The sequence below is a fragment of the Acipenser ruthenus genome, chromosome 37 (genome assembly GCF_902713425.1).
Source record: "Acipenser ruthenus chromosome 37, fAciRut3.2 maternal haplotype, whole genome shotgun sequence".
NCBI lineage: Eukaryota > Metazoa > Chordata > Actinopteri > Acipenseriformes > Acipenseridae > Acipenser > Acipenser ruthenus.
The window spans coordinates 8,951,791-8,978,216 of record NC_081225.1 but is presented as its reverse complement, the minus strand read 5'-3'; the positions used below and the strand labels follow the sequence as shown (position 1 = coordinate 8,978,216).

The window sequence follows — 26,426 nt, the reverse complement described above, 5'->3', positions numbered from 1 at the left end:
GCCTTTTATTACTAGTTTTTAAATATACAACATAGGGATCTATTGAGAAGCAGACACATTTTCAGAAAGGAATAAAACTGATATAAAAGGGTGTAAAACTAGGAAGAAACCAACAGATGGAACTTTAGAGTTCTTTAAAGTAGTGCCAGATGCACAACATCGCTTATGCATCCGATGTAAACTTGCGCACAACATTGGATAATAAATGACAGAATGGATCCATTGCACAATGGTCTGTACCTACAAAGCACCAAGGGCACAACTGAATAAAGAAATACAAAATACAGAAAAAACTGTTCAAATTGACACACGACGCAAATGAAAACCCAAACCGAAAACATTAATTGCATTTTTATTACAGTCGAATTCTGCATTTCCATTTTCAGAGAGAGAAAAAAAAAATACAATTTGAACGACGACACACCTTTCTGTGCAAATGATAAATTAATTTAAATACAGTTCTTTATAAATACGGCAGTCTGTTACATCACCTATTAAAAAAAAATAAAAACAGAAAGTGTGCATTATTACAGCAGTGACACTGGTGCTTCAGAAAACGAAGCTACATCTAGTTTATTAATAATAATAATATAAATAAACAAACAAACAAAAGTAAGCAGATGAGTCATTCCAAGCACAACAATCAGTCATCAATATCATTAACAGCACAGTCATGATGTGTGGTGGTGGTGGTCCAGTAGTCCGATATTGATCACTTATCCAATGCAATGCGTAACCTTTTCACAATTTACTATTTAAAAAAAAAAAACACACATCAAATATGCACGTACTGGAGTTCACAGAAACATAGGTTTATAATGATCTTCAAGACCACTTTGAACTGTACAGGGATGTTAATAGGGAGGTTGTAAAAAAAAAAAAAAAAAGTTTGCATCACCTAAAATTTTGGGATTTAGACAATTAAAAAAAAAATTAAATACATTTTTGAAAATCATGTAGATCTGTAATTATATATGTTAACGTAACATTATTGGGAAGGTTTCATTCAACTTTATGAAGCACAATTTGTTAATTCTACAGGGTGACGCAAAACTTTTGGCCACAGCTACATTTTATATAGATAGAAAGATAGATAGATAGAGCTGTATTTAGATCATTAAAATCGACACTAGGAAGTCTAAATGCAAGTTGGTATGTAACCACAATTTTAAAACAGCCCCATTCACAGGCTAACTGAAACGTTGCCCACGTTAATGTGAAGCACACCAGCACCCACGGTCTGTTCCAGTGTGGTGTGACAGAGCCAGAGGTATTTGCTACAGGTAAAAACATGTCACAATGACCTGCTGCCAGAAAATTTGTGAAGGAATTGCTCAAGAAAAGTTCCACTGAATCCAGCGCTGTGTAACCTCAACGTGCATCTCATTGCCACACATATCACTGCAGGGGTAAAAAGCGGTCATGTACCCAGGTGTACCGACTGCAAGCGTTTCATCCAAACGGGAATCATGGAGTGCAGCCGACCAGCGCAGCCCTGTTTGCTCTTGAATGGATGTGGTTTCTGGAGGCTGCTGGTTACGGCGTGCCGGGTATCTTAAGTGCCGCCCCCCCCTCCTCCATCCACAGGGCCGACGAGGACGTGCTGCGCGGCATGCGGCGGTGAATCCGGCGCAGACGCAGCAGGTACAGCAGGATGGACAGCAGGACGACCAGGAAACACACCAGGAATAAATAGTGGTTGTAAACGAAGGAGAAGCCCCTCCAGTGATAATGGTTTGCTTTAAAGTTCTCTTGTTGAATGTCCCTAAGAATAAATAAATAAATAAATAAATAAATAAATAAAATTATATATATTCACACGTTTTTCAAAATTCAACATGCACACTCAAATTCTGTGGAGAAACATTCTGAATAATGTCCCAGGCTAAAATGCTTTTTTTGCACTGGATGGCATCAACCACCTATCCTTAGTTATCCCTGGATTATAAAAATAAGCGTTCTTGACTTTTGGCTAATGCCTTTGTCTATGTTGTTATTTGTCTGCCGATTGCCTCTCTCCCTCTCTTTTCTGTGTGTGTTGGCACCCCAAAGGTTAAGGAATGTAACTTTTTGGGGACGAGGGTTAAAAGCAATGCATATACTCAAACGGGCAACAGCTGAAATCAATGCAGGGACTGCTAGCGGCTCCATGGAGAGTTATGTTCAGAATGTTATTTCTTTACCTGAGAGGCAGGAACCTTGTTCTGTACAGGATGGCCCCGAGGGTCCACTGTACTTCTTTATCATAGACCAGCAGAGCAGTCTTCAGGTTCCTGTAGTTTTCTGGGAAAGAGAATCCTACGTGGAAAACCTCATGCATCCAGGCTGATTTAAAACACTGGTACCTGGAGCAGAAAAACATAGAAAACATCTTAAGAGCTGTGCAGAGCTTATCTCTATTAGTCTTGGTTATTGATCCTTTAAGATATACAAGCATGGCTAAAATATTTATAGAATTTCAGCATTGAAAATAAGACTCCCATTTCGTGTCGGTTTCACCAATTCCAGGTTTTAATAGAAGCTTGATTAGCCCCAGTGTATAGGTTACAAGCTTGGGGGGTGTGTCGTATTAAACCTCAGGAATGGATCAAACCGCTATGCAGCAGGAGTCTTATTTTCATCCTTGAATTTTTATGTGCAAGTCATTTGTGGTCCTGTGTTTCACCTAAACACAAAACTTCACAAATACAAGAGTCATCTTTAAGACCTTTAACTCATTAATGCTGCTGACGAAGCCTGTAACATCTCTAGTGTAGAACTTACTTTAGTCTGTGAAGATCAGCATGCGTTGCATACAGGCCACGATCGAACCGCTCTTTCAGCGTTGTCCACTTGGTGGCGCAGTAACTCTGCAACAACAGTATATCTTGAGGATTTCAACAATGCATGAAAGTTATACAAATACCCCCATTACAAGCAGTTTGAACCAGACTTAATTATTAACTTAATTAGACACACATTTTTACAACACTCCCAGGTGCAGATGTTCATGCAAAGTTTCATAAACATTTGGAAGAGAGGTTTTGAAGATCTAGCCTTCCAATAAGAGGCCATAACTCCTGCTAAAGCAGATCACCTAGATTCTGAACCCCTCAATAGCATGTGCTAAGGAATGTGCATACCTGAGTGGTTTAAAGGGGTGAGGCCTGTATGAGAAGAATGTGCCATGCAACTGACCACACAGCTAAAGACAAACACCACTGATTTCAATTATCTGGCTTTGCTGTGTGAGTAAGTGGAGCAGACCTGGATTCAATTTCAATTGTAATTGTGCAATTCGTAATTAATCTCAATTACAACACAATTGAACCTTGGTACACTTCCGTAATTGTACCATATAAATGATCGATTACAGTTCAATTACACATTTGTCATTCGCTCGTTATTCTTGTATTTTCAACAACTTTTGATGACCCCATTTGCTGCATTTGTACCTGAGATTATTGCTCGGTTATTTAGAATAAACAGAGTAAGCACTTTAAATGCGTGTACTTGTTTATGTTACTTTAGTGTAATTGTAATTATAATTGCAATTACTGCAGCACAATTGTAACTAATTGTAATTTAACAAAATAGCATTGGAATTGCAATTTCAGGTATAATTGATCCCAGGCCTGGACCACAGTCCTTGCCTGAACACTCCGTGCCATTCAGCCCTAATCTCTCTAAAGCACGGACGAGTTTGACTGGTTCAGACTTTGTAACGTGATGCACAGGATTCCATTTTAAAGGGATACTATGTGCCATCCACATGTCCTTAATATTTAATTTCTTACCAGTTTAAATATTCCATTGTGTGTGTTCTCTATTATTCTCCATCGTTATTTCTGCTAAGATCATTATTTCCAGGCTTACTAACTAGTCCTGCAAGTCCCTTTTATACAACCCAAAACATGGATGTCTGTCTCCTTTAAAACCTACAGATTTTCCCATTTACTAACTCACAGCTGCCCCGGTCCGTTCAGAGGGGGCAGAAATTAGTTGTGCTTTTACAGTGATGAAAAAAAATGGTTAGAAAGAATAACGACAATACATACTAGGATATTGATCAGGTAAGAAATTAAAAATTAAATCATAAAGTATTTTTTTCTTATGTGGAATTTTTTTTTTTTGGTGGCTTCTCTACCTTAGCAGCATTTGTGTACTTTGTCACATTGTAAATCCCCCCCATGCGCAGAACGTCTTCAGTGCAGTAGTAGAACTCGGAGAATCCATAGAACTCGCTGTTCTGGTAGTCTATGGGGGGTTGGTACACTCCATTCAGGGAGGACTGGGTCTCGTTGGTCTTGTTCATAAAAGGCTGGATCAAAACCCGACAGCGATCAAAGTCCCCCGTGCCACGGAGCAGCAGAGTCTTTCCGTTGTGCTGGATTTCGTCAACGATATCGAGGGGCAAGCAAGGGTCCAAGTAAGGGGACTCGGACGTCTCTCCTGTATGTTTTCCTAGAAGCCTACACAAGAACAGACAGTATTTTATATACAGGGTGTGCCTTTGGGGACAGTACAAGGAGGAACAGCACAGGTGGTGAGGGGCTGGATGGATGCCTACCTGTTTTCAAGCTCGGTCTTGGTGACGATGCTCTCCTCGTATCTCTGGCGGGCAGCGTTGCCTCCGAACCCCAGGAAGGTGGTCACATACACCCGGTACACGTGCTCAGTGCGGTGAGCGTCGCAGCCCAGATTGAACTCAGCCAGCAAGTTTTTTGCCACTTCTTCCTGTGATGGGGCAATGGGCATCGCGTGAGATACAATAAAGAGCTCTTAACCCCATTGTAACTGTATGCTGCATTGTTCCTTTAAAAGCATTAGCACGCCACGAACAGCACAGAACTGCAGCATGCCAACTTTGAAGACTGTAATGCTACCTTTCTGAATAAAACAGTCTGAGATTAGCTAGGCCTGTTACTGAGATATATATATATTTATATATATATATATATATATATATAAGAAATGAAAAACCACTGATTTTATCTGTGGTACTTCAGCACATGGCTTTTCTTACCTCTTGTACCTCATTTGCCCCACTCTTCACTTACACTGTAGACAAAATTGCTGCAGCTATTTCCTGTTCTGTAGGTCAATCTCACAGCAATGGCTTAGCACGTGACCATGAAGTAGCAGTGTAATTAATGTGAGTGCTGTATAGGAAATGTCTGCATATCTAAAATTATAGGTGCCAAAATATTTTCAGCAATTAGGACAGCGTTTAAGGTTTGAAGGCCTTGGTTTCATTGAACACGTTACACATACATTTATGATGTATATTAAATACGGGCATAACTCATTAAATACATATTTTTCCAAAAACCTACATTTATACTGGATACACACGCTTTTCATAGCTTTAAGCCCAACATTTGAATAGACTGGTTTTACATCCAATTTGCTGATCTCTGCTGTTGAAGCAAAACAGGCAAAACCACAGTAGCATGTGTCTGGAACACTGCTGCCTTTTATATGAAAAATGTAAATTGCCTGTGTTGGGGATGCTTTAAAACCAGACAGGACATTCCGTTTCATTGTCAGATGCTGCAAATGCCCTTGTCACCATAGCTCTCGACATTCCCTTCAGACAAAATTAGAAAAATCCACGGAATCTCTGTCTGCAACAGCGTACTGGTGCGCCATTAAAAAAAAAAAAGACAGAGAAGTCTGGTATCTTTCAGGCATCCAGTGGTGTCTGTGCTGCAGACTATTAGACCAGTAAGTGTACTATCCATGCAGATATATCTTATTTATATCCTTTACAGGGAATTTAATGTTACTTGCAGTTTCTGCTTTCAGCTGGTACAGCATTGCAAGGTTTCAGACACACAACTGTGGAATGCCCGTTCTGCACACGTCTGTTGCATACGTCTTTCTCTTAGTATCTGACCTAGTGTAAGCTCCGGGTTTATTAAGTTTGTTTTACAGGTTCATGCTTGAGTGGTTCCCAATGTGCTCCTTGCAATGTTTCATTTCTTTTTCAATCCATTTGCTATTTGAGCCCATTTATATTTGCTGTGCTATAGAACATACACATTACTGTGCTGAAACCTGAATGCGCTTTTGAAAGGAACATCTTCCAAAGAACTGAAACACAATACTTTCCTGCATTAGCTATGCTCCTGTTTTAAAATATTGAAATTATTTAACACTTAAAAAAAAAAAAAAACGCACATTTATGCGGTGTTAGTAAAGCACAAAAAAAAGAGAGAACTTGGCAAGTTAAAAAATTAAAGAAGCGACACACCCAACAGACATAGAGCATGCACTTTGCTTAGCTGCCATCAGAACTCCACAATATCCTCCCTCTCCTTCAGAAACTGTCCCTGTGCCGAGGGATCGAGGGACTCCAGTATAAGGCGAGAGGGATGGGAAACAATGGGTTAAAAGAAATGGATTGACCAAAAACAAGGAAATAAAAAAATGTCTGGATAATAACCTGCTGTGAAGAGGCAAAGCTTACAGTTTTGGGGACTTCGTACGCGATCTGGGTGGAGACGCCGCCCATGTCCAGGACCCCAGCTGTGCGCTTACGGATCACAGCCTCCTGGTTCTCACTGCCTGGGACCTGAACCTCCACCACTGCGTCATCTGAGGAGAATCAGAAAAGCTATCATAAGCCCACGATTCATTTTTAGAACTGACTACAGCATGTACTTGAATGTAAAATCATGAGGAAGAATGCATGTGAAATGAAATTGACTGAATCTGTAGCACTATGAAAACACTCAGGCCATATTTGACCTGCATATTGTTGACAAAAAAAGTGAACACTTGAAATGTTTAACACTCTCCATTTGAACCCTAAAGTATTACTGCCCCTAATTATTTCCCTATTCTACGGTTAAAGGAATCATAGAATTTAAAAGATTTACCATCTTCAATATGATCAAATCTTCCAAGCACAAAATTAATGCCAATCCATGCATAGACACCTATAATGTGGGGAAAAAAAGAATTAGTATTTTATAAAATGTTACCATCTTATACTGTACATTGATCCCCACCCAAATGGTCACACCTTTTTCACTTAGACATTTACCTAAGATTTCCCAAACCCTTATTGGCATTAATCTTGCATTACCTAATGTTACCTTAGGCAAGAGTACAAAATGAGTGCTAACAGGGGTATGTAAAACGACACTTACTGATTGTACCAAACTCAATCTGGTATCTAAGCAATGAGAATGTAAAACTAACATTTCAAAACTGGATTTAATAGGTTATACAGAATGTACTAAAAATAAAAACCGTTCAAGTTAAAAAGCAAAATAAAAAAATGCAATCAATATAGTTTAAAAGTTTGGAGAATGGCTAAACATTTAGAAGTAATATACTGAACTTAATCCACCTCTTTATCACTGACCGACTTTCCGGTAGAAAACTTCCAATTGAGTGGCGCTGGCTACAGTTTCTTACCCTCTTGCTTGCCGGATATAACCTCCACATGCGAGTCGGAGAAGAGGAAATCGAAATGCACTGGGATATCAGTGCGGAGATCTTCCAGCAAGGCTTCCTGCTGACTGTGAACACAGACCAGACACACACACACATCTTACTGCCACATTCAGAAACGCTTTCAATCAACCTGTACCCCACAGCCACGGCTGGACTTGATTTTACAGCAACCGCTAAGTTTGAGGGGGGATAACCAAGGATAGGTGGTGGATGCAACCCATGGCAATTCCTCAGTGCTGTAAAATGCTGTAATAAAATCCAGCTGCATCTTATCCAAAAGCAATAATCAAATCGACCCAGTCACATTCAGGAACAAACACCTGAGTGCTAATGCTAGAGTGTGCTTTCTCAATGTTAGAAACACACGTTTTAAAAAAATAAATTATATATACATATATATATATATATATATATATATATATATATATATAATATATATATATATATATATATATATATATATATATATATATATACACACACATACACATATATATATATATATATATATATATATATATAATATATATATATATATACATATATATATACATATATACATATATATATACATATATATACACACATATATATATATATATATACATATACATATACATATATATACATATATATATATATATATATATATATATATATATATATATAATGTGGTCACTATCTCTCAAGTGCTGCTAATAAAGCATATATAGCTGTGGCCAAAAGGTTTTGCATTAACCTCTATATAGAATTAACAAATTTTGCTTCATACAGTCAAATGAAACCTGCTAAATAATGTTACGTTAACATATCGAATTACACACCGCTTTCTAGTTTTCACATATACTTAATGAAAAACTGACGCAAACTGAAAAATGTGACATTTTAAAATCCAACATGAAATACTGTACTACTATCATGACTTCTGGTAGACTTTTGCAATATCATTGATTACATGATGTTAAACAGAAGATCTAAAAGTATGTTCATATATTTTATTGCATCTCAATCCTAAAATTCTAGGTGATGCTACAGCTGTATATATCTGCAAGTATGTCAGTGCTCATTGAAGGGTGCTGTCTCAATATGAGCAACCGATAAGAGTTTTTCCTGAATACATTCAAAAGAATACTGCAAGTTGCACAAACTTGTGATTTGTCACAGCCAACTTAACCAGCAATCCATCCTCTACATAACATTATTGCATGGCACTGTAATGCACCCCTGATGTGAAATCGTGGCTTTCAAACGATGTGGTAATTACTGGTAAGAACATGTTAAAGCCTGTAGGGCCGGGGTCTCAATCCCCAGCCCCTTTACCTCTCCGGCAGGATTCTCATGCCAGCGGTGCAGAGGATGTAGAGAGGCGTCTCCTTGTGCTTCACCTTGGGGATGTGTTGAGACGCGAAGCTCAGGAGGGTGTAAATATAATCGCTGGCTTTTTCTGGAGTGATTGCCAGCTCTGAAATCCCTAGGAAAGAAAAAAAGGAAAAAGGGAGGAAACCAGAAGTGTGATTTCTACACACAGCTCCCTTCAGTGAAGCCTTCAAGTCCACTACACATACCAATAAGCACGTGCATGTTTTCAGTTATGCTTCTGCCAGAGTAGATACTTTTGTGTTCTCAATGCCCCGGATGTTTCCTAATATTGACTGGAAAGCGGTTGCCGATTGCGCTTCTAGTGCTGCTGTGCTGTTTCTAATACCGCAGTCCTGCGCAGGCTGCATGACTCCTCGTGCATGGAGTTGGGCAGACCTGCTGCTCTGCACTCCAGAGCTCTTACCTGGTTTGATTTTCATGACCACTGGCTTTCTGTTCTTGTCCCTCATCTGTTTGATGTCCAGCAGGTCATGTGGGTTCCCGTTGTGTCTTGGCCAGCAATACACAAACACTCGGGAGCCACTGCTGCCACAGTCCACCACGATGCCGTAGTTCAGGTAGGGGTTGCTGGTGTCTGTTGCTTCAACATCAGTCACTCGAGCCAGGTACCTGCAAACAGAGGAACATGAGTGACTGCAGTCGAAGCAGGAGCTTCTATAATGTACAGCTATGGACACACATTTTGCATCACCTAAAATCTTAGGATTGAGACATCTCTTACTTGCCAAACTTATCGCAAAAGTTCTACAGGAAGTCATAATAGTAGCAGAGTATCTCATGCTAGATTTAGAAATGTAATTTTAGAAATGTCCGTTTTTTGTTAAGTATATGGGAATCTACAAAGCGGTATTTAATTCAATATGTTAACGTAACATTATTCAGCAGGTTTTATACCACCTTCTATAGGGTGATGCTAGGTCATAGCTCTACAGTACACAGTCACTAAAAAATCCAGAGTCCAGCTCGAATCAAGCACATGGGGTTCTGTATTATTGAGATCGATGGTATACTGTTACTGATCGTGTATTGTTGTGTCTCTTGAAATCTTTCATGTGTTATTGGCGTCCCACAGAATCTATGCGTTTCTACCGCATGTAGTTTTGAATTTGGCAGAATAAACTTGACCCCATGGTTGTAAACTGTCGCTACAACAGACAGAAAATCCAATCTGGTGTTTTCACAAAAAAAAAAAAAAGCTATTTTCTTTCTCCAGCAAAACAAGATTTCTGCATTTAAATCGGACTTACAGTATTATACTAACCGGATATCTCATTTGCAGCCATTACTGAAGAAACAGAATCAATCTGTCTATAAACAGACATTATTATAAGCTTTTCAAAAATCCAATAGACATTTGACATGGGCGCAGTGTGCAACACTTATGTATTTCACATTCAATTTAAAAAGGCATATTAACAATAGCAAAGGTAACAGACAGGCAGGCAGTATGCTAGCTAAGGCACAAAGCTCAACGTAACTCAGTAATCCTAAACACCGACCCTCCCTAGCAGAAATTGACAGTGCTTCATTATGTGGTGGTTTTGTGATACTGGCTTCTCTTAAGAGAGAGATGAACTGAGACTACCAACCACATTGAAAAGGTGTCGTAACCCTATACATACACATATACACACACACACACACACACACACACACACACACACACAACAAACTGGTTACTTGGTGACTTTGCAAGCCCATGTTGAAATGTTACCCTGCACGTGACACTCAAAGCCTACCTCTGAAACTTCTTGTCTTTGTGTAGCCAGCCCTGCTTGCTCCTCCCCAGGACGAGGAAGAAGTACAGCAGGACAAGGAGCGCGATGCAAAGTCCGATCACGATTATTTGGCGAAGGGCAGTGATGAGAATACGAGGAAACCCGACCGGTGCTATGCTGAAGTGCCAGGAGGCTGGGAACAAACAGGAAAAACTGCACCTGAAAACAAATTGAAACAAACATCATTACCAGCTACTCAACTTGCTTAAACGAAGGCATTCATTAGAACAGACGCGGTTTTAAAACCATTAGGAATTGGGAAGTTTGACTAACAGCGTTTGTGTCTCTTAACTGTATTTATGTATTTTAAATGCAAGTAGGACAGGATTGTTCCTACTTTACTATTTCAACTCTGGCGGACCGCTTCAGATCATTTTAATAGATTGACATGATATCTTATGGGTCAATTCCATGCACACTTTGATACCCAAATAAAAAAACAGTGTACTTAGATCAACTTAATAATGGTTTAACACTAGAAGCCCCGCGGCAGTCACTTTGGCGGTTTTTGGTTTCAAAATGTAATTTTCTCCAGCCGTGTAACACATATGGGGCTGCGCGTTCATGTACCTTTCTGTCCGTATGGATTAAATATTCTCACAAAGCATGAAATGCGGGACTGCAGAAATAAAGGAGATATATTACATTATACCTGAAAGCCATGGGAGCAGTCACATTGACGGCCACACAGAAAACAATTGTATTTTGATTATACAGAACGGTATTCTACTTTATTATTTTTATTTACCAGTCAGCAATGTGTTTAGCTGTAATTAGATTAGTCTCTACTCTCTGCCTAAGTGAATAACTGAAAGTCTACTGTTTTTCAATCAGCCTTTTGAAAGGCTGGCGCCTACTTGCCAGCTGCGGTGCTTTGGTCAGACAATTAGCATCGGGACTAGTGAAAATAAATACCAGAGACCGTGGAGTTTTACAACGCAACAAAATTTGGAGTTGATGTTTTGGATCAGATGGCACGGAAGTATTCTGTGAAAGCTGGCTCCCGACGGTGGTCTGTTCAGGTGTTTTACAATGTATTGGACCTAGCAGCCATCAACTCCTGGGTACTTTACAAAGAATGCACGGAGAAGAATTTACCAAGGAGAGAATATATTTTACAGTTAGAACAGGAACTTCGCAAGAAGCATTTGGAAGAGAGGGAGACTGCCAAGCGTGTTTCCACAGCTGAAGCTGTCAACCCCGGAGAGAGCCGCAAGAAACGCCAATGCCAGGTTGGCAAGTGCAATAAAAATAAAACTTCAGACAGCTGTGCCCTGTGCAGAAAGGCGGCGTGGAGAAGAGCATTACCTGTTTGATTGTGAACAGCCTTAGACTCAAGAAAAAGGAATACCCTTTTGTTGAAAAAAAGAAATAAATTAAACTTTTTTTATAACTTGAGCTGTGCGCTTCTGCAAAATGTTTTTTTCTAACTATCTACATTGTTCAGTCACTCTGATAATAAACCAATTGCTGTATATATATATATATATATATATATATATATATATGCTTTGGTTGTTCAGATGTTTATGTGATGTACTCAATAAAAAAAAAAAAAAATTACATCTGACGGTTTCTCCTTTTGTTATACTCTTTACAGTGTTTTGAATACAGCCGTCAGAAAGACTGCTGCGGGGCTTCTAGTTATGAGTATATCTCCGGTCCTTCTAGTGTTAAGATAATGAATTACGTGTATCTGTACTTCAAAGTTTTGTATCAATCAAGCTTCTGGGCTGTTCCCCAAAAGTCTTAGTTTCCTTACAGTGTATTTACTCAAGTCAAACTGCAGGGACGGAAACATAACTCATATTGCATAGCAGTTTCACCCATTTCAGGTTTTGCTAGGAGTGTGTAGGTAACTAGATCATTGGATTGGATCAAACTGCTATGCAATGGGAGTCTTATTGCCCTCCCTCACCTGTAAAAGCTGGGTAATAAATTGATTGAGATCCACCTACCTCACCATGATATTGTCTCCTTTGATCAAGGCACTGGGAATACAATGAGGGTTCAGCAAGTGTTTTGTCAAAGCATCTTCACCGGTTTACAGTACAGAGAACACAGGTCCTCCAAATGGACACCATCCTGAAACCTGATGAAAGACACGCTCGTTAATGCATCATTTCCACTGCCTTTCCCCATGTATAACTGAGCTGAGCGGCCTGGACAAGGTGTAGCTGAAAGGTGTTTCCACTGACACTCATACCCAAGGCTACGGTTTTGTCACCGTGGTGACTGAAGTTGTGAATTTGAATAAAGTCCACGAAATCTTGGAAATGGATGTAGAAACACATTTAATTAGCCGCTTCCTTTATTTCTGTCAAGAAATCCGATTATATGATGAATTGCTGTCGTCTACTTTCACCTGAAGAAGAGACCTCGGTGATCTTGAAAGCTTGCGATGAATTATTGTTTAGTTATTCCAATAAAAGGTATCGCCCACCGCTCTCTTTGAAAATCACAATCGGTAAGTGTACTAGACTGAAGTTAGCATTATAGTACTCGCTGCGATTAAAATCAATATACCGCGATATAACTATGCATAATAAACCGCAACTGGGTGGCCTACGGCTTCGACACAATACTGTATCGAACACACTACCCAGAATTGTTGATATTAAGAAAATAACTATTCCTCAATTATGATCAACATGTAACGGTATAGCTTATATTTTTACAACTAGCACAGCGGTGTTAACTAATGTTCCAAGTTAAAAAAAATGATAATAATAACCTATCGGTACTGTGACACACTGGCACAGCGTTTCGACCAGGCAACGGAGACATATATAGTACATACATTATTGCAACGTAACTCGAGCACACTGCTCCACTGTTATGCTGTTTGCATACCTGAACACCTGTACAGAACCGGTCCCTTTGACGCTGATGATGTGTCACTTTTCACCCTGCTCTCAGGTGTTTAAAATGACAAACTTCCTCCACTGCAACCTACCTTGAACCACCCAACCCCCCCGCCCCCTGCTCTCACTGATAAAGCTAATTGGATAACCGCGATAGTCGCTGTCGCCTATCCGTTTGAAACTGACGCCATTGCGGCTCAACACGGAGCGTCCCGTCGTTAGTAAACTATAGAGCGCCTGGAGCCAACATGGCGAACAAGCGGGCTGTTTCACAACAGCGTCTTAAAATAGCGCTTCCTCGTTCACAACAAGCAAAACTTACTGGCAATCAATGTCCGGTCCAAAAAAAAACACTGGCAAGGACACAAAGCTCGTTTTATGATACAAGAAAAAAAATATTTAGAAGTACCTCTCAACAGATGTCATTTTAAGAAAACTGCCACGTCTTCGACCTAGTTTAGTTGCTATAGTAAAGTAAACGAAAACACACACCTGGCAACGCATGCGCAGGATGAACTCTACGCTTGAGTGTTTGCGCATGCACCAAAGAAAACTTTATTGATTGAAAAAAAAAAAAAACCACACTGCATTCATTGTACACACGGTGTTGAAATTCGTGAACAGTTTGCGATTTAATCCAGTTTAGGTCTCAGTTTAAATCAATGTTCTTTTTTTTTTTTTAATCAACCAGATCTATCCGTTATTTTTAAAAACGTCGTATGTTTTGCCACATTGCTTAGGCAAATGTTGAACTTACAAGACAAGGCAAAAATAAATAAGAAAAATGTCCACATTTAACAACTCTTGAATAGCATTAAGCAGACATCGTTGACAGTTCAGATTGTTTACATTCCCCAAAGGTAGTTTAAGCTGCTTACTTTTAAATGGTAGTTAGCGTGTAAGCTAATACACGGTGCAGGCTACCAATTAATAAGAAGCTATGCTGAACATAGAAATCGAAACATACGCTTTACTCTATTTGATGTGATGTTTTGTAACGACTATAAGTCGTCCTGGATAAGGGCGTCAACTAATAAATAAATAAATAAATAATAATTTTTTAAAAAAATAACTTTTAAAATACTGATAACATGGTGTTTATAGTAACTTATTTCTAAACTATATGAAACTGTGGAGTAGTGGTTAGGGCTCTGGACTCTTGACCGGAGGGTCGTGGGTTCAATCCCAGGTGGGGGACACTGCTGCTGTACCCTTGAGCAAGGTACTTTACCTAGATTGCTCCAGTAAACACCCAACTGTATAAATGGGTAATTGTATGTAAAAATAATGTGATATCTTGTAACAATTGTAAGTCGCCCTGGATAAGGGTGTCTGCTAAGAAATAAATAATAATATTAACAAATTGCGCCTGCAAACGTTTATATTAGGTTTAATATAAGGTTTCATTTTGGATATTTAAAACGAGTTGCCCGTGTGTAAAGGTAACGTGATGGTACTCTCTGCAGTGTTAAATCTGCACAGTATTTTCTGTAAGCAAATGCAAACTGTTGGGATAATAAGGAGAGCTCAAAGCAATGTTTGCAGAGGTTTCTACGTTGAATACACGTTGAGAACATCTCTGCAACCAAAAAGCTGAATCATACCTTGTGTAAACAACACCACTTTACAAGGAAAACAAAACATACTTACAACACAAATTGAAATAAAAAAAGTATTATACTTTTGAAAACAATAAAAGTGGGTACATTCACTCAAAAATCCCATTCTACAGATGTTAGTTGTTCAAGCAGATGGCACTTGTGATTGAAACAGGTTGTGTGGCTGGACTCTTCAGAATGCACATGTCCCCCTCTCTGCTTTCCTTCATGTCAGTAACCCTATCTAATGAATGTCCACTTGATGGTCACTATATACAGCCAATAGGTCTCTCCCTGTTGTTTTATTTAAACCCTGTATGATTAGTTTTGGCACAGGTGCAGAAAGACGGGCCAGGCTTTTCAGTGACGGGTCAGCTGAGAGAATTTGAATACTGAGCTTAAGTTTGAAATCACCCTAACCCTAACCCTAATCTAAAATAATGTAGTACAGTTTCACATTGGCCCGTCTTTCTGCACCAGGTAAAGAGCGTGGCCCGTCTTTCTGCACCTCTACCTGAGTGTCCAGGTAATGCTTAGAAGAATCAAAGGCTGCATTCGTCAGAGCAGCTGACAACTTCAGAGTGTGACTAGGACTCTGTGACATACTCTATACAGCTGAAGGGAGGGGTGGCAACATACTTGGGTGAAGTGCACTGATGTTCCACTCCTTAATGACTGGGGCCATCAAACAAGTGCTGAGCAAGCACTGCTGGGGATTAGCATTGTGCAAACATCCTGTGGGTGCATAGCTCCCAAAAACACATTCAAAATATCCAACCCCCTGGTTGTAGTGTGTTAGCGAGACTCCATTGTTTGTTGACAGAGGAGTTGGTTGCTAGCAGTAATTTAAGTTAAGACAGGGGTGGAGGCTATCTTTCTTCCGAATCCTGGAGTAGCTGCTGGTATTGTCACTGTTCAGGTTTGTTGTTGTAAGACACTTTCAAGTCGTCGCGTGCGATTTTGTTTGCATGTAGCCGGAAGTATGATAACGACTTTTCATGGAGAAAATAACGTCATGCAAAATTAGATATTAAAAAAACTTGTGCTGTGCAACTTTGGGTTATATTTGGGTATTTTGATAATGTATATACCACTATTTCCGGTTTCTTCCGATTTCCAGTTACCATGATTATAAAATGGTTAATCATACACCGTGTGGATATCTTTTTTCTTTATCAAAAGCACATGTGATTTCACTACTTTATTACACTTTTAGATGAAACTTTAACATTTGTCTACTTGACATATTCTGATATGTCAAGCAGACCTTTTATTTTGATCTGTTTTGAAGTTATGGATGATTTGCTACAGTTTTTATTTTACCATGTTGCACCATAGTACACTTTTATAAGGGCAATAATGTCAAGGGGAAATCCCAAAGGCTATGTACTAGCTTTTGGTTTTATTGAGATGTCATTGGGGTTTAGTCCTGAAATAGTGGGTAGTGTTGCTGCTGTATGTCAATGAAAATATTAAATGAGCAAATAAGAAATGCAAGGAGCTATATAGCACATGGTGTGTATGGATAACTTTATTATTATTCTGGCATTAACAAGGTCTCGTGAAGGTTGGATTATGGATAGTTTTCTTAAGGGTTTTTTATGCAGTAACTTCATTTTAGACAGCATAGGCTATATTGAGGGAAAACCCTAAAATCAGATGGTAACTCATACCTAAGGTTTCACAAACCCAGAATGGCACTAATTTTTCACTATCCAGTATTACCTTAGGTAATGTAATCCAAGATTAGTGCTGATCAGGGGGCTGTGAAACCAGATCATAACATTGTAGACTTTTTATTCTGGGTTTGTGGGCTGTTTGGAAACAGTACCAAATACTATCACAAGGTGGCGCTCAACTCCAGCGAACCCATACAAATGCACAGGAAAGCCACCAGCATTCATACAGAGCCAGTGCTCTTCAGGTAACCAGCTGCAGTAACACGTTACATTACTTTATGCATGCTTTATAAACGTAATATTTTAATATGCTGTACCATACCTCACTATTCTTTAGCATGCTTACCTATGCTTTGCCATGCTTTCACGATGCTTTATTACACTTTGCTATGCTTCACTATAGTAAACTTTGCATGTACAATCCCTCTACTGCATCCCCTTCGCAGGGGACAATAAGATAGAATAGATATAAAAGCACGCAGGAAGTGGGTCTACAGAGATGGGGCATTTCCTCTTGGTATTCCCATACAGCTGTGTTATCACAATCTGCTTTTCATATGTACCTACGCTGGGGAGATGCTGACACCAGTGACCTGCCACTTACGTTTCTGTTGTGTTTACAAACATGAAAGCTGGGCTTTCCCCCACTTACCCCACCCCGGTACCACATTTCACATCCTGAACTTTGATTTGCATTTTTCTTTTTTCTTTTCAGCCTGTTCTGCATCGAAAGATCCCCTTTGCTTCTGCTTTCGATTACCTTGTAAAAGCAAGCTGGGTGAAGATCAACGACAATAAGGCTGCCCTTCACAAGCACATGCACCTGGAACCTCTGAAGTCTCTGGGTTGCTCTGAAGTTGTTATAGAAGTTCTGCCCCCTGCCATACATTGTGCACATGCATCCAGTGGATCTACTTTCGCATGTATTAAGAGTTCTTGTTTTGAATGTTCAGCTGTGGCAGGGGGTGTACAGATCACCCTGTAGAATTAACTAATTGTGCTTCATAAAGCCGAATGAAACCTGCTGAACAATGTTATGATAACATATTGAATTACACGCCGCGTTGTAGTTTTACTCAACGAAAAACACACAAAATATAACAATGTGACATTTCGAAATCTACTGTACTACTATTATGGCTTTTGGTAGACTTTTGCGATATTATTTTGTAGTTTCTTTGATTACATGATCTAAATTATATTCATAATATTGTTTTTTAATTATGTCTCAATCCTAAAATTCTAGGTGATGCAAAACTTTTGGCCACAGCGACATGCTTGTTTTATAAGGGGGTATGTATTGGCACGGTCTGTTTGGATTACAATACAGAAAGCATTGCAGACCAATACTATGTGAAATTGCTGTGTCTCTCCGTCTTTTCTGAAAACACACACCAGCTATTGAGTACCACAGCCCATGACAAAGCAAGCCTATTCCAGCAGCTTTCTCAGATAGCTCTTTGATTTATGATGGGGGTTTGTCATAGCCTTCAGCCCCATCCTCAGTTACAAAACAAACAGACAACACCCCTGTTACCAGCAGCCAAGTGTCGGACAGATTCCTCCCTAATAGCTCTGTGTGGGAAGGAAAGGGTTGCAGGACAGTAAAATAAAACTAAGAGAATGAAATCTGAACCACAAGAGATCACTTTCTATTGGTAAACAGATATTGGACAAAGGATCTGTTTTAATTTGGTAGCTGTGCTACAGTTCATTCTGTGAGATCAAACTAGAAAAGAAAAAATCCTTCGTTTGAAATTAAACAGCTTTTTAATATTCTTGTTGTGTCAAAGTGTTTAGTTAAAAAGTAAAACAATTGAAATGTAATTTCTTTAATGTGTGTTTTTTTTCCACTATATCGATATAAAACATTCACAGAATTAAATAGAAATACATGAGTATAGTTAACATGGCATCAAAAGCATGTAAATACCTCCAGTGTTTGTTTTCAAGCACACTTTCCCTTGACAAAGGTATGTTAAACGTACCGAAACATTGGGAAGTTGATATATATATATATATATATATATATATATATATATATATATATATATATATATATATATATATATATATAAGATAACCCAAAACTTCTCTTCTAGTTTAGGAATTACGAGAGAGTAATTAAACAGAGTTCCATCTACAAGACAATGGTTCTATATTGGAAAATGACAAAGCAATTGATACAAACCGGAACTCGGAATGGCCTAATTGGAATTGGAGATTGTTTATAAGAAGTACTATTCAAAAGCATTCATAAATTCTACATTCTATAAATTCTACACACTATAAAACTACACACATAATCCTTCAGAATCATTTTTTTAAAAAGACGTGTGTGTAAGTATTCGTAACTTGACATAACATTTATTACAAACCAAAAGTGCTTTGAATTGAAAGCTCAGCATTAATTATGCCATTTTTGTGAAATATTGCACTCTGTAAAGACTTTAATTGAATTTATTAATTTCCATTATTAAGCTCAGCATTTCAAATGCATGTACTAGTCATACCTATTACAATTTTTAATAATAAATGGTATCATTTTGTAGCATAACTGTATACGTCTAAGCATGATTGGTTGTTTTAAGCATATAGTTAGACAGTGAAATGTAACCTTTACAAAGGTAATGTGCTAATATTTCATCGTCTCCTATTACAATACAGCCAAACAGTGAATAATTGAATTGGTCCCTTGGTAAAATCTCATGGACCTTATCAATTAGGAGCAGCGCGATGCAGACGGGCTTAATAGCCGTATCACTTCAACACCAGTAATTGAACGTTTATCTAAATCAGTTACGCAGGCCGGGCCTTGCACAGTAGTTAAAGCCCCTTGTTTTCCTTGCAGAGCTGCTGGCTGCCGTGTCTCAGTCAATGGGTGGGCTTTTTCCCATTGCTCCCTGGGGTCTTGTCAATCTGGATCACTGACTCCGGAGTGGGGACTGAATCTGCAGTGCTGACAGGTATCTAGACCTAGCCTCGACGCAAAAAAGCCTGCATTACCACTGTTAATTTAATCTTTTCAGGGTTACAAAGGAGATTCCTAAAATCTATTCTTATATCGTTTTTTTTTTCTCTATGCATTTTCTTTTCTCTAGGATTGACATAGAAATATTGTCCTGTTAATATACTCTCTCTCTCTCTCTCTCTCTCTCTCTCTCTCTCTCTCTCTCTCTCTCTCTCGGGGATGCTTAGCAGGGGGTCCTGGGACAGGTCATGGAGGAGGGGCTCTGGGGCTCCAAGAGCTGCAGACGGTCCGACCATAGAGGACGCGGAGCTCGCCCTCGTGGCCTCTCCAAACAAGCTTTTTTCACCCAGGGCTGGAAAGCCTCACAGATGCTACAGGCCACGTCCCTCTCGAGGGCCAAGGTGGCATGTTGGACGCCCAAGCACCGCACACAGAGGGTTTGTTTATCCTCTTGCGGGATATTGGCGTTGCAGGCCGTGCAAGTGTGGAACCACGACTTGCCTGACATGGGCCTGGTGTTGTGCATGGGCTGTGCACTAAACACCGCTTGCATTGCACTAGCGCTGTAGCTAGTGCTGAGCCCCGTGCGCACAGAGTACCGTGGCACTACGTGCACCGAGTAACGTGCAGCACCATGAACTGTTGCGCTGGGTCTGTGGCAGTGGCCAAGTACCGTGTGCATCGCATGCATCGTGCATCCCGAGCGCCGTGCGCACAGAGTACCCTGCACTATGTGCACCGCATACTGTGCAGCACTATGCATTCTTGCACTAGCACGGTAGCAGTGGGTATCAAGCACCATGTGCACTATGTGCACCGTGCACTGACACTGTGGCGCTGGGCACCGTGTGTCGTATGCACTGAGTACTTTTGCACCGAGATACCTAAGTATCAAGGGCTATGCATGCACCACGGTACCGAAACACCGGGGGGGGGGGGGGGGGTGTACCAGGGGGACACAAGACAAGGGGCAAGTTGAAGCAGACAGCAAATACACAGTAGAAAGTTAGTATAGGGGAGAGCACACTGTTTGTTTAAAAGGCCCGACTCACTGAGGTGGGTGGGCCTACACAGTCGGCAGGGTCCACTCGACAGCGGGGATATGGCAAGGCCTAGCGCCGTTGGAAGAACTGTGTACTCTCACACACGACAGACAGATAACAAAGAGCGGCCTACCACGCAAGCAAGGAGGCCGCTGAAAGACAGAAAGGCAAAAGGCTCGGTCTTTTCAAACCGCATTTAGCCTGTGTGTGTACGTAGAGTACATTTATTTGAGTCGGTTCCAGGAGGACACCCTTGTAAACGAGGCCTCGGTCTCAGTGGGGTTATTCCTGGTTAAAGAATAAATAAATACATAAATGAAGATTACTATTTGTAATGGATTTTATAGCATTGGTTGGCACTAATAGGTTGGAATCTGTACCGTGTATTTGTTTAAAAGAATACCAGTGAACAACAAAACACAGTCCTCCGTTAAAAGCACACATCGAACCGGAGCAGAGCAGAACAGCGTCACCGTGCTACGTTGGTCATTAATCATCCTGGTTTCGGTCTTGAGACAGTGGAGGTCAGAGGGAGGCTCCAGTGAAAACAGCATTGTGTTACACCAGCACTCAGACACACCGGGTCTCCACAAACACTGCAGCGCAGCCTGGCTCGTACATTACCCCTGTCGAATCATGCTTCTGCCACACAGTGTGTAGCCACTTACAACGTAACCAAAGCCCCATTCACTGGAAATGTCATCAGTGCTGCTGCTAGGAAGAGCCAGCCAGGCTGAAACGTGCAGTCTGTCGCACAGCAGGAGAGCACTGCCACTGTATTTGGATTTGAAATACCCGGGGTGAAGTAAATTGATTAAGCATTGGCTCAGCTAGCAATGCCCAGCTATGTGTTCAATATGTTTCATTGAAAGGATACACTCCTATTAAAAAAAATATTCCATTTTTGTTTTCACTGCTTCCTTCATTTTGATGATGTTTGCTGGTTTTATCGCTTTTAGTCATTTTTTTTTTTATTTTTTATTGTAAGTCTGTGTTAAGGTGTGTGAGTTCAGGAACTCCAACAAAACTCCTGTTTAATTAGTATCTGTTATAATTCTGCCAATATAATAATGTTGGCTTAATTTAGTAAAACTATAAACAGTCAAGTAGACATTTCAGCTCGTGCCTTCATTTGCGTAATGATGTTTTCATTAAAAAATACCCATTATAAACTAAAACAAAGTACTAAAACAAAGTACAAACATAGTACTCAAAGAAATTAAAGAAGTTACTTACAAACCGCTAACCAAGATCATGCAACAGTCTCTTGACACAGGGGTTGTACCGACAGACTGGAAAATAGTAAACGTAATACCGATCCACAAAAAGGGAGACAAAAACGAACCAGGTAACTACAGACCAATAAGCCTGACTTCTATTATATGTAAACTTATGGAAACTATAATAAGATCCAAAATGGAAAATTACCTATATGGTAACCATATCCTGGGAGACAGTCAGCATGGTTTTAGGAAAGAGAGATTGTGTCTAACTAACCTACTTGACTTTTTTGAGGATGCAACATTGAAAATGGATAATTGCAAAGCATACGACATGGTTTATTTAGATTTCCAGAAAGCTTTTGACAAAGTCCCGCATAAAAGATTAATTCTCAAACTGAACGCAGTAGGGATTCAAGGAAATGCATGCACATGGATTAGGGAGTGGTTAACATGTAGAAAACAGAAAGTACTGATTAGAGGAGAAACCTCAAAATGGAGCGAGGTAACCAGTGGTGTACTACAGGGATCAGTATTAGGTCCTCTGCTATTCCTAATCTACATTAATGATTTAGATTCTGGTATAGTAAGCAAACTCGTTAAATTTGCAGACGACACAAAAATAGGAGGAGTGGCAAACACTGTTGCAGCAGCAAAGGTCATTCAAAATGATCTAGACAGCATTCAGAACTGGGCAGACACATGGCAAATGAAATTTAATTGAGAAAAGTATAAAGTATTGCATGCAGGCAATAAAAATGTGCATTATAAATATCATATGGGAGATACTGAAATTGAAGAAGGGAACTATGAAAAAGACCTAGGAGTTTATGTTGACTCAGAAATGTCTTCCTCTAGACAATGTGGGGAAGCTATAAAAAAGGCCAACAAGATGCTCGGATATATTGTGAGGAGTGTTGAATTTAAATCAAGGGAAGTAATGTTAAAACTTTACAATGCATTAGTAAGACCTCACGTAGAATATTGTGTTCAGTTCTGGTCACCTCGTTACAAAAAGGATATTGCTGCTCTTGAAAGAGTGCAAAGAAGAGCAACCAGAATTATCCCGGGTTTAAAAGGCATGTCGTATGCAGACAGGCTAAAAGAATTGAATCTATTCAGTCTTGAACAAAGAACACTACGCGGCGATCTGATTCAAACATTCAAAATCCTAAAATGTATAGACAATGTCGAACCAGGGGACTTCTTTGACCTGAAAAAAGAAACAGGACCAGGGGTCACAAATGGAGATTAGATAAAGGGGCATTCAGAACAGAAAATAGGAGGCACTTTTTTACACAGAGAATTGTGAGGGTCTGGAACCAACTCCCCAGTAATGTTGTTGAAGCCGACACCCTGGGATCCTTCAAGAAGCTGCTTGATGAGATTCTGGGATTAATAAACTTCTAACAACCAAACGAGCAAGATGGGCTGAATGGCCTCCTCTCGTTTGTAAACTTTCTTATGTTCTTATGTTCTTAAAGGTATAATAATATAAAACTGATCTCATTTGCAAATCATTACTACAATACAGTAACATATTACAGGAATTTGAGACAAAAGCCCTTATTCAGTTGTGTAGAAAGAAAAGGCTTTTGACTGAAATGTCTGAAAAAAAAAAAAAGCCCTGTTCGTTTTATGAAACCACAATGATGAGAAGCTGGTAAAGACCTCGACAAATTCATCCTGGAAACAAGATGCGCGCCGCTCAATCCATCCAGTAAAACACCCCACTGGGTCAATTCTGACTACTGTCCTGCAGCAACTAGAGCCGTTACAGCCAGCAGGTGGCGCTGTAGCGACCCAAAGATAACAGGAACCATATCAAAACACAGCCGTGGTCAACGTTGTTCGGATATTACCGTTTGTTTTGCCACCGATTTGAATATTTCTTATTTTTATGATTTACCAGTAAAGATTTTTTCCAAAAAGTGTTAATATCTAAAACTATACGCCAAGTCAAGCAGGTAAAGGATTCGGCCAGGGCGGAGAACGGAACTGAACGAAACTTTACTTACCAATACTTCTTTCATAGCTTACTAAAATAAAGAGGCCTTGGCTTTCTCAGTATGTATAAGCTAAAGGATTCGTTTTTCGCAAAGGCAGTAATGTTGAGAGGAATGCACAATGCTGCGGTGTGGTGACTAGACTAGAGTAGGATGTTGTCCAAACAGCTTCATTACTGGCACTAAGCGCAGGTTTCAGTTACAGTTTGAGTGCCAATAGCAGGTAGATGTGAGGCTTCTCAGACATTTATGTGGGACTTTGTAAAGCTTAGGTCGGCCAGGGTGTCCTCGGCTCACCGCGCACCAGCGACCCCTGTGGTCTGGCCGGGTGCCTGCATTGTCCTCTGACGCTGTAGCTCTGAGGTGGGTGCATAGTGGGCCTGCAGTGTGTAAAAGTAGTTTCTCGCTAGTTTTATTTTGGTGAGGCTTTTTTTTTTTTTTTTTCCCATGGCCGATTCTTTTAAAGAGTTGCTGGGCAGGGTCACACTTCCCAGTCCAGCCTGCTCGTTTATAAAACCAGTTGGCAGCTTTTGTTATGATTCCGAGCCAGCTAGGTTCCGCCTCGACAGGGGGTTCGTGCTCCCCTCCTACCTCCTTGCCAGAGGTGAAGGAGGCTGTGCCCCAGGAGGCCGCTATAGAGAGCGGTAGTTGGGGCGGTATTACAGCTGAGACTGCGACTGGAGCCTGGGCCACCTGAGCCTTCAGGTCCATAATGTCCCTGGCCTGTTTAGAACGCTTCACCCTTCTCGTCTGCGGGGATGTGGAGTGACTACGGGGGGCCTGTGCGTCGGGGATGTCCAGCAGGGGGTCCTGGGACAGTCCATGGAGGAGGGGCTGTGGGGCTCCGAGAGCCGTCGACTGTCCGGCCACCGCGGACGCGGAACTCGCCCTCGTGGCCCTCTCCAACCTGTTCTCCTTCACCCGGGGCTGAAGAGCCGCACAGATACTGCAGGCCACCTCTCTCTCAAGGGCCATGGTGGCATGCTGGACGCCCAAGCACCACGCACAGAGGGTATGCCAGTCCTCCTGAGGGATCTTGGCCCTGCAGGACGTACAGGTGTGGAACCCAGTCTTGCCCGACATCATAGCGGAGTGTTCTGCACCAACTGAGCACAGCGTGTACGGAACACTGCTTGCACTGGGTGCACCGTGTGCGTTAGACCACGTGCACTGTAGTATACAGCACCGTGCGTTCAAGCACCGATTGCACCGTGTATCTTGTGCACCACGCATACCGAGCACCGTGCGCACCACGTGCACTGTGTACCGTGAGCACTACGTGCACTGTGTACCGTGAGGCACCGTGCGGCCGTGCACTAGCGCTGTAACATTACAAAGCGAGGAGGCTGCTGAAAGATAGAAAAAAAAAAAGAACTCGAATTTTTAAGTCGTTGATTCTAGGAAAGTGGCAAGCCGGCTTTCAGCACGAATGCAGGAGAAATGCAATCGACTTGAGAAGCTCTTTTCTATCAACACGCTCAGCTCAACACAGAAGTCTTACCGTACCATCTTGAGAAGGTATATCCCAAACATAATGTCACTGGTGGTCATCTTCGAATTGAAAGGGAACCGCAGTAGCAATGCATGGGATTAACATACATGGATTCCCTTTCATTAAAGCATGACGGACACAGAATGCACATCACAAACATACGAAATATACAGTTTCAAGAGCTCCAGCAACCATTGCATTAGTTTAGGGCTTTACAAGAACATGAAAAAAAAAAATCCTAAAAGGTATTTAAATCACAAATGATACAGATAAAGTCAATCTAAATCACTATTTCAAATTTAACACAAGAGTAGGGAAAGAGAAGTAAATGCTGGTTCACAACAGAAGATAGGAAGAGCTTTTAAACAGAGCATTAAATGATGGATGAGTCACCAGAAGAAGTCGTGCAATCTAGAATGATATTAATGAGAGAATACAATTAGTGATTCAAAACCTTTTCTAATGTTGTTTTATTTTAATTTTATTATACATTTTATAGCCACTCCTGTAAAAAAAAAATAATAATAATAATAATAAAAAACTATATTTTTAATTTAAATTCTGCTGTATTTAATTGGTTTCCCCCTTGTCCTCAATGAGCCATTGGAACATAGGACTGCTTCTATTGCAGCAAATAATAGCATGAGCCTGCACATTGGGAACAGAGTTACACAGGGGCGAGTTGGGTTGAAAAGGGGGACATGGGGTAAGCTTTAGGAAGAAAAACTACATTTGAAAAATGTAATGCATTGACAGTACCTTTAATTGCCACCTGGCCCATGCAAAAACATCATATTGTACTTCAGTCCACCGTATCTTCAATTGACTAAAAACCATAAGTCTCCACATGGCTGATTCATGCACCCCCTTTCTGCCCTTGATTCTGAGAAGCAGAGATAATGGAATCTGCCGGCCTGTAAACTTGCTCTGAAGTTCCATCCTGTTCTGT

At 40.4% G+C, this 26,426-nt stretch overlaps 1 protein-coding gene across 5 annotated transcripts; it reads right to left on the bottom strand.

Annotated features, from left to right (window-relative positions):
* Window positions 1–336: 336 nt before the first annotated feature.
* On the bottom strand, window positions 337–13,985 carry LOC117962499 (ectonucleoside triphosphate diphosphohydrolase 4-like). Of its 5 annotated transcripts, none has more exons than XM_059008492.1 (13): window positions 13,878–13,985; window positions 12,563–12,696; window positions 10,566–10,763; window positions 9,230–9,435; window positions 8,767–8,917; window positions 7,408–7,511; window positions 6,864–6,923; window positions 6,428–6,579; window positions 4,550–4,716; window positions 4,127–4,451; window positions 2,764–2,849; window positions 2,184–2,345; window positions 337–1,765 (listed from the first exon to the last, which is right to left on the bottom strand). In XM_059008492.1, the coding sequence occupies exons 2-13, from the start codon at window positions 12,568–12,570 to the stop codon at window positions 1,537–1,539; spliced, it is 1,848 nt and encodes a 615-aa protein (XP_058864475.1). In that variant the 5' UTR covers window positions 12,571–12,696; window positions 13,878–13,985; the 3' UTR covers window positions 337–1,536. The 5 variants fall into 5 exon arrangements, with proteins under 5 accessions (XP_058864475.1, XP_058864477.1, XP_058864476.1 ...); XM_059008494.1 differs by having other exon boundaries at window positions 13,961–13,983; XM_059008493.1 differs by having other exon boundaries at window positions 13,791–13,887.
* Window positions 13,986–26,426: the final 12,441 nt, after the last annotated feature.

Bases quoted from the DNA above. Each gene is read 5' to 3' on its own strand.
- LOC117962499 (XM_059008492.1), bottom strand. The intron at 9,436-10,565 runs GTAGGCTTTGAG...CTCTGTTTGCAG, and splicing joins AAAGACAAGAAGTTTCAGAG to GTACCTGGCTCGAGTGACTG. The intron at 6,924-7,407 runs GTAAGAAACTGT...CCCACATTATAG, and splicing joins TATATCCGGCAAGCAAGAGG to GTGTCTATGCATGGATTGGC.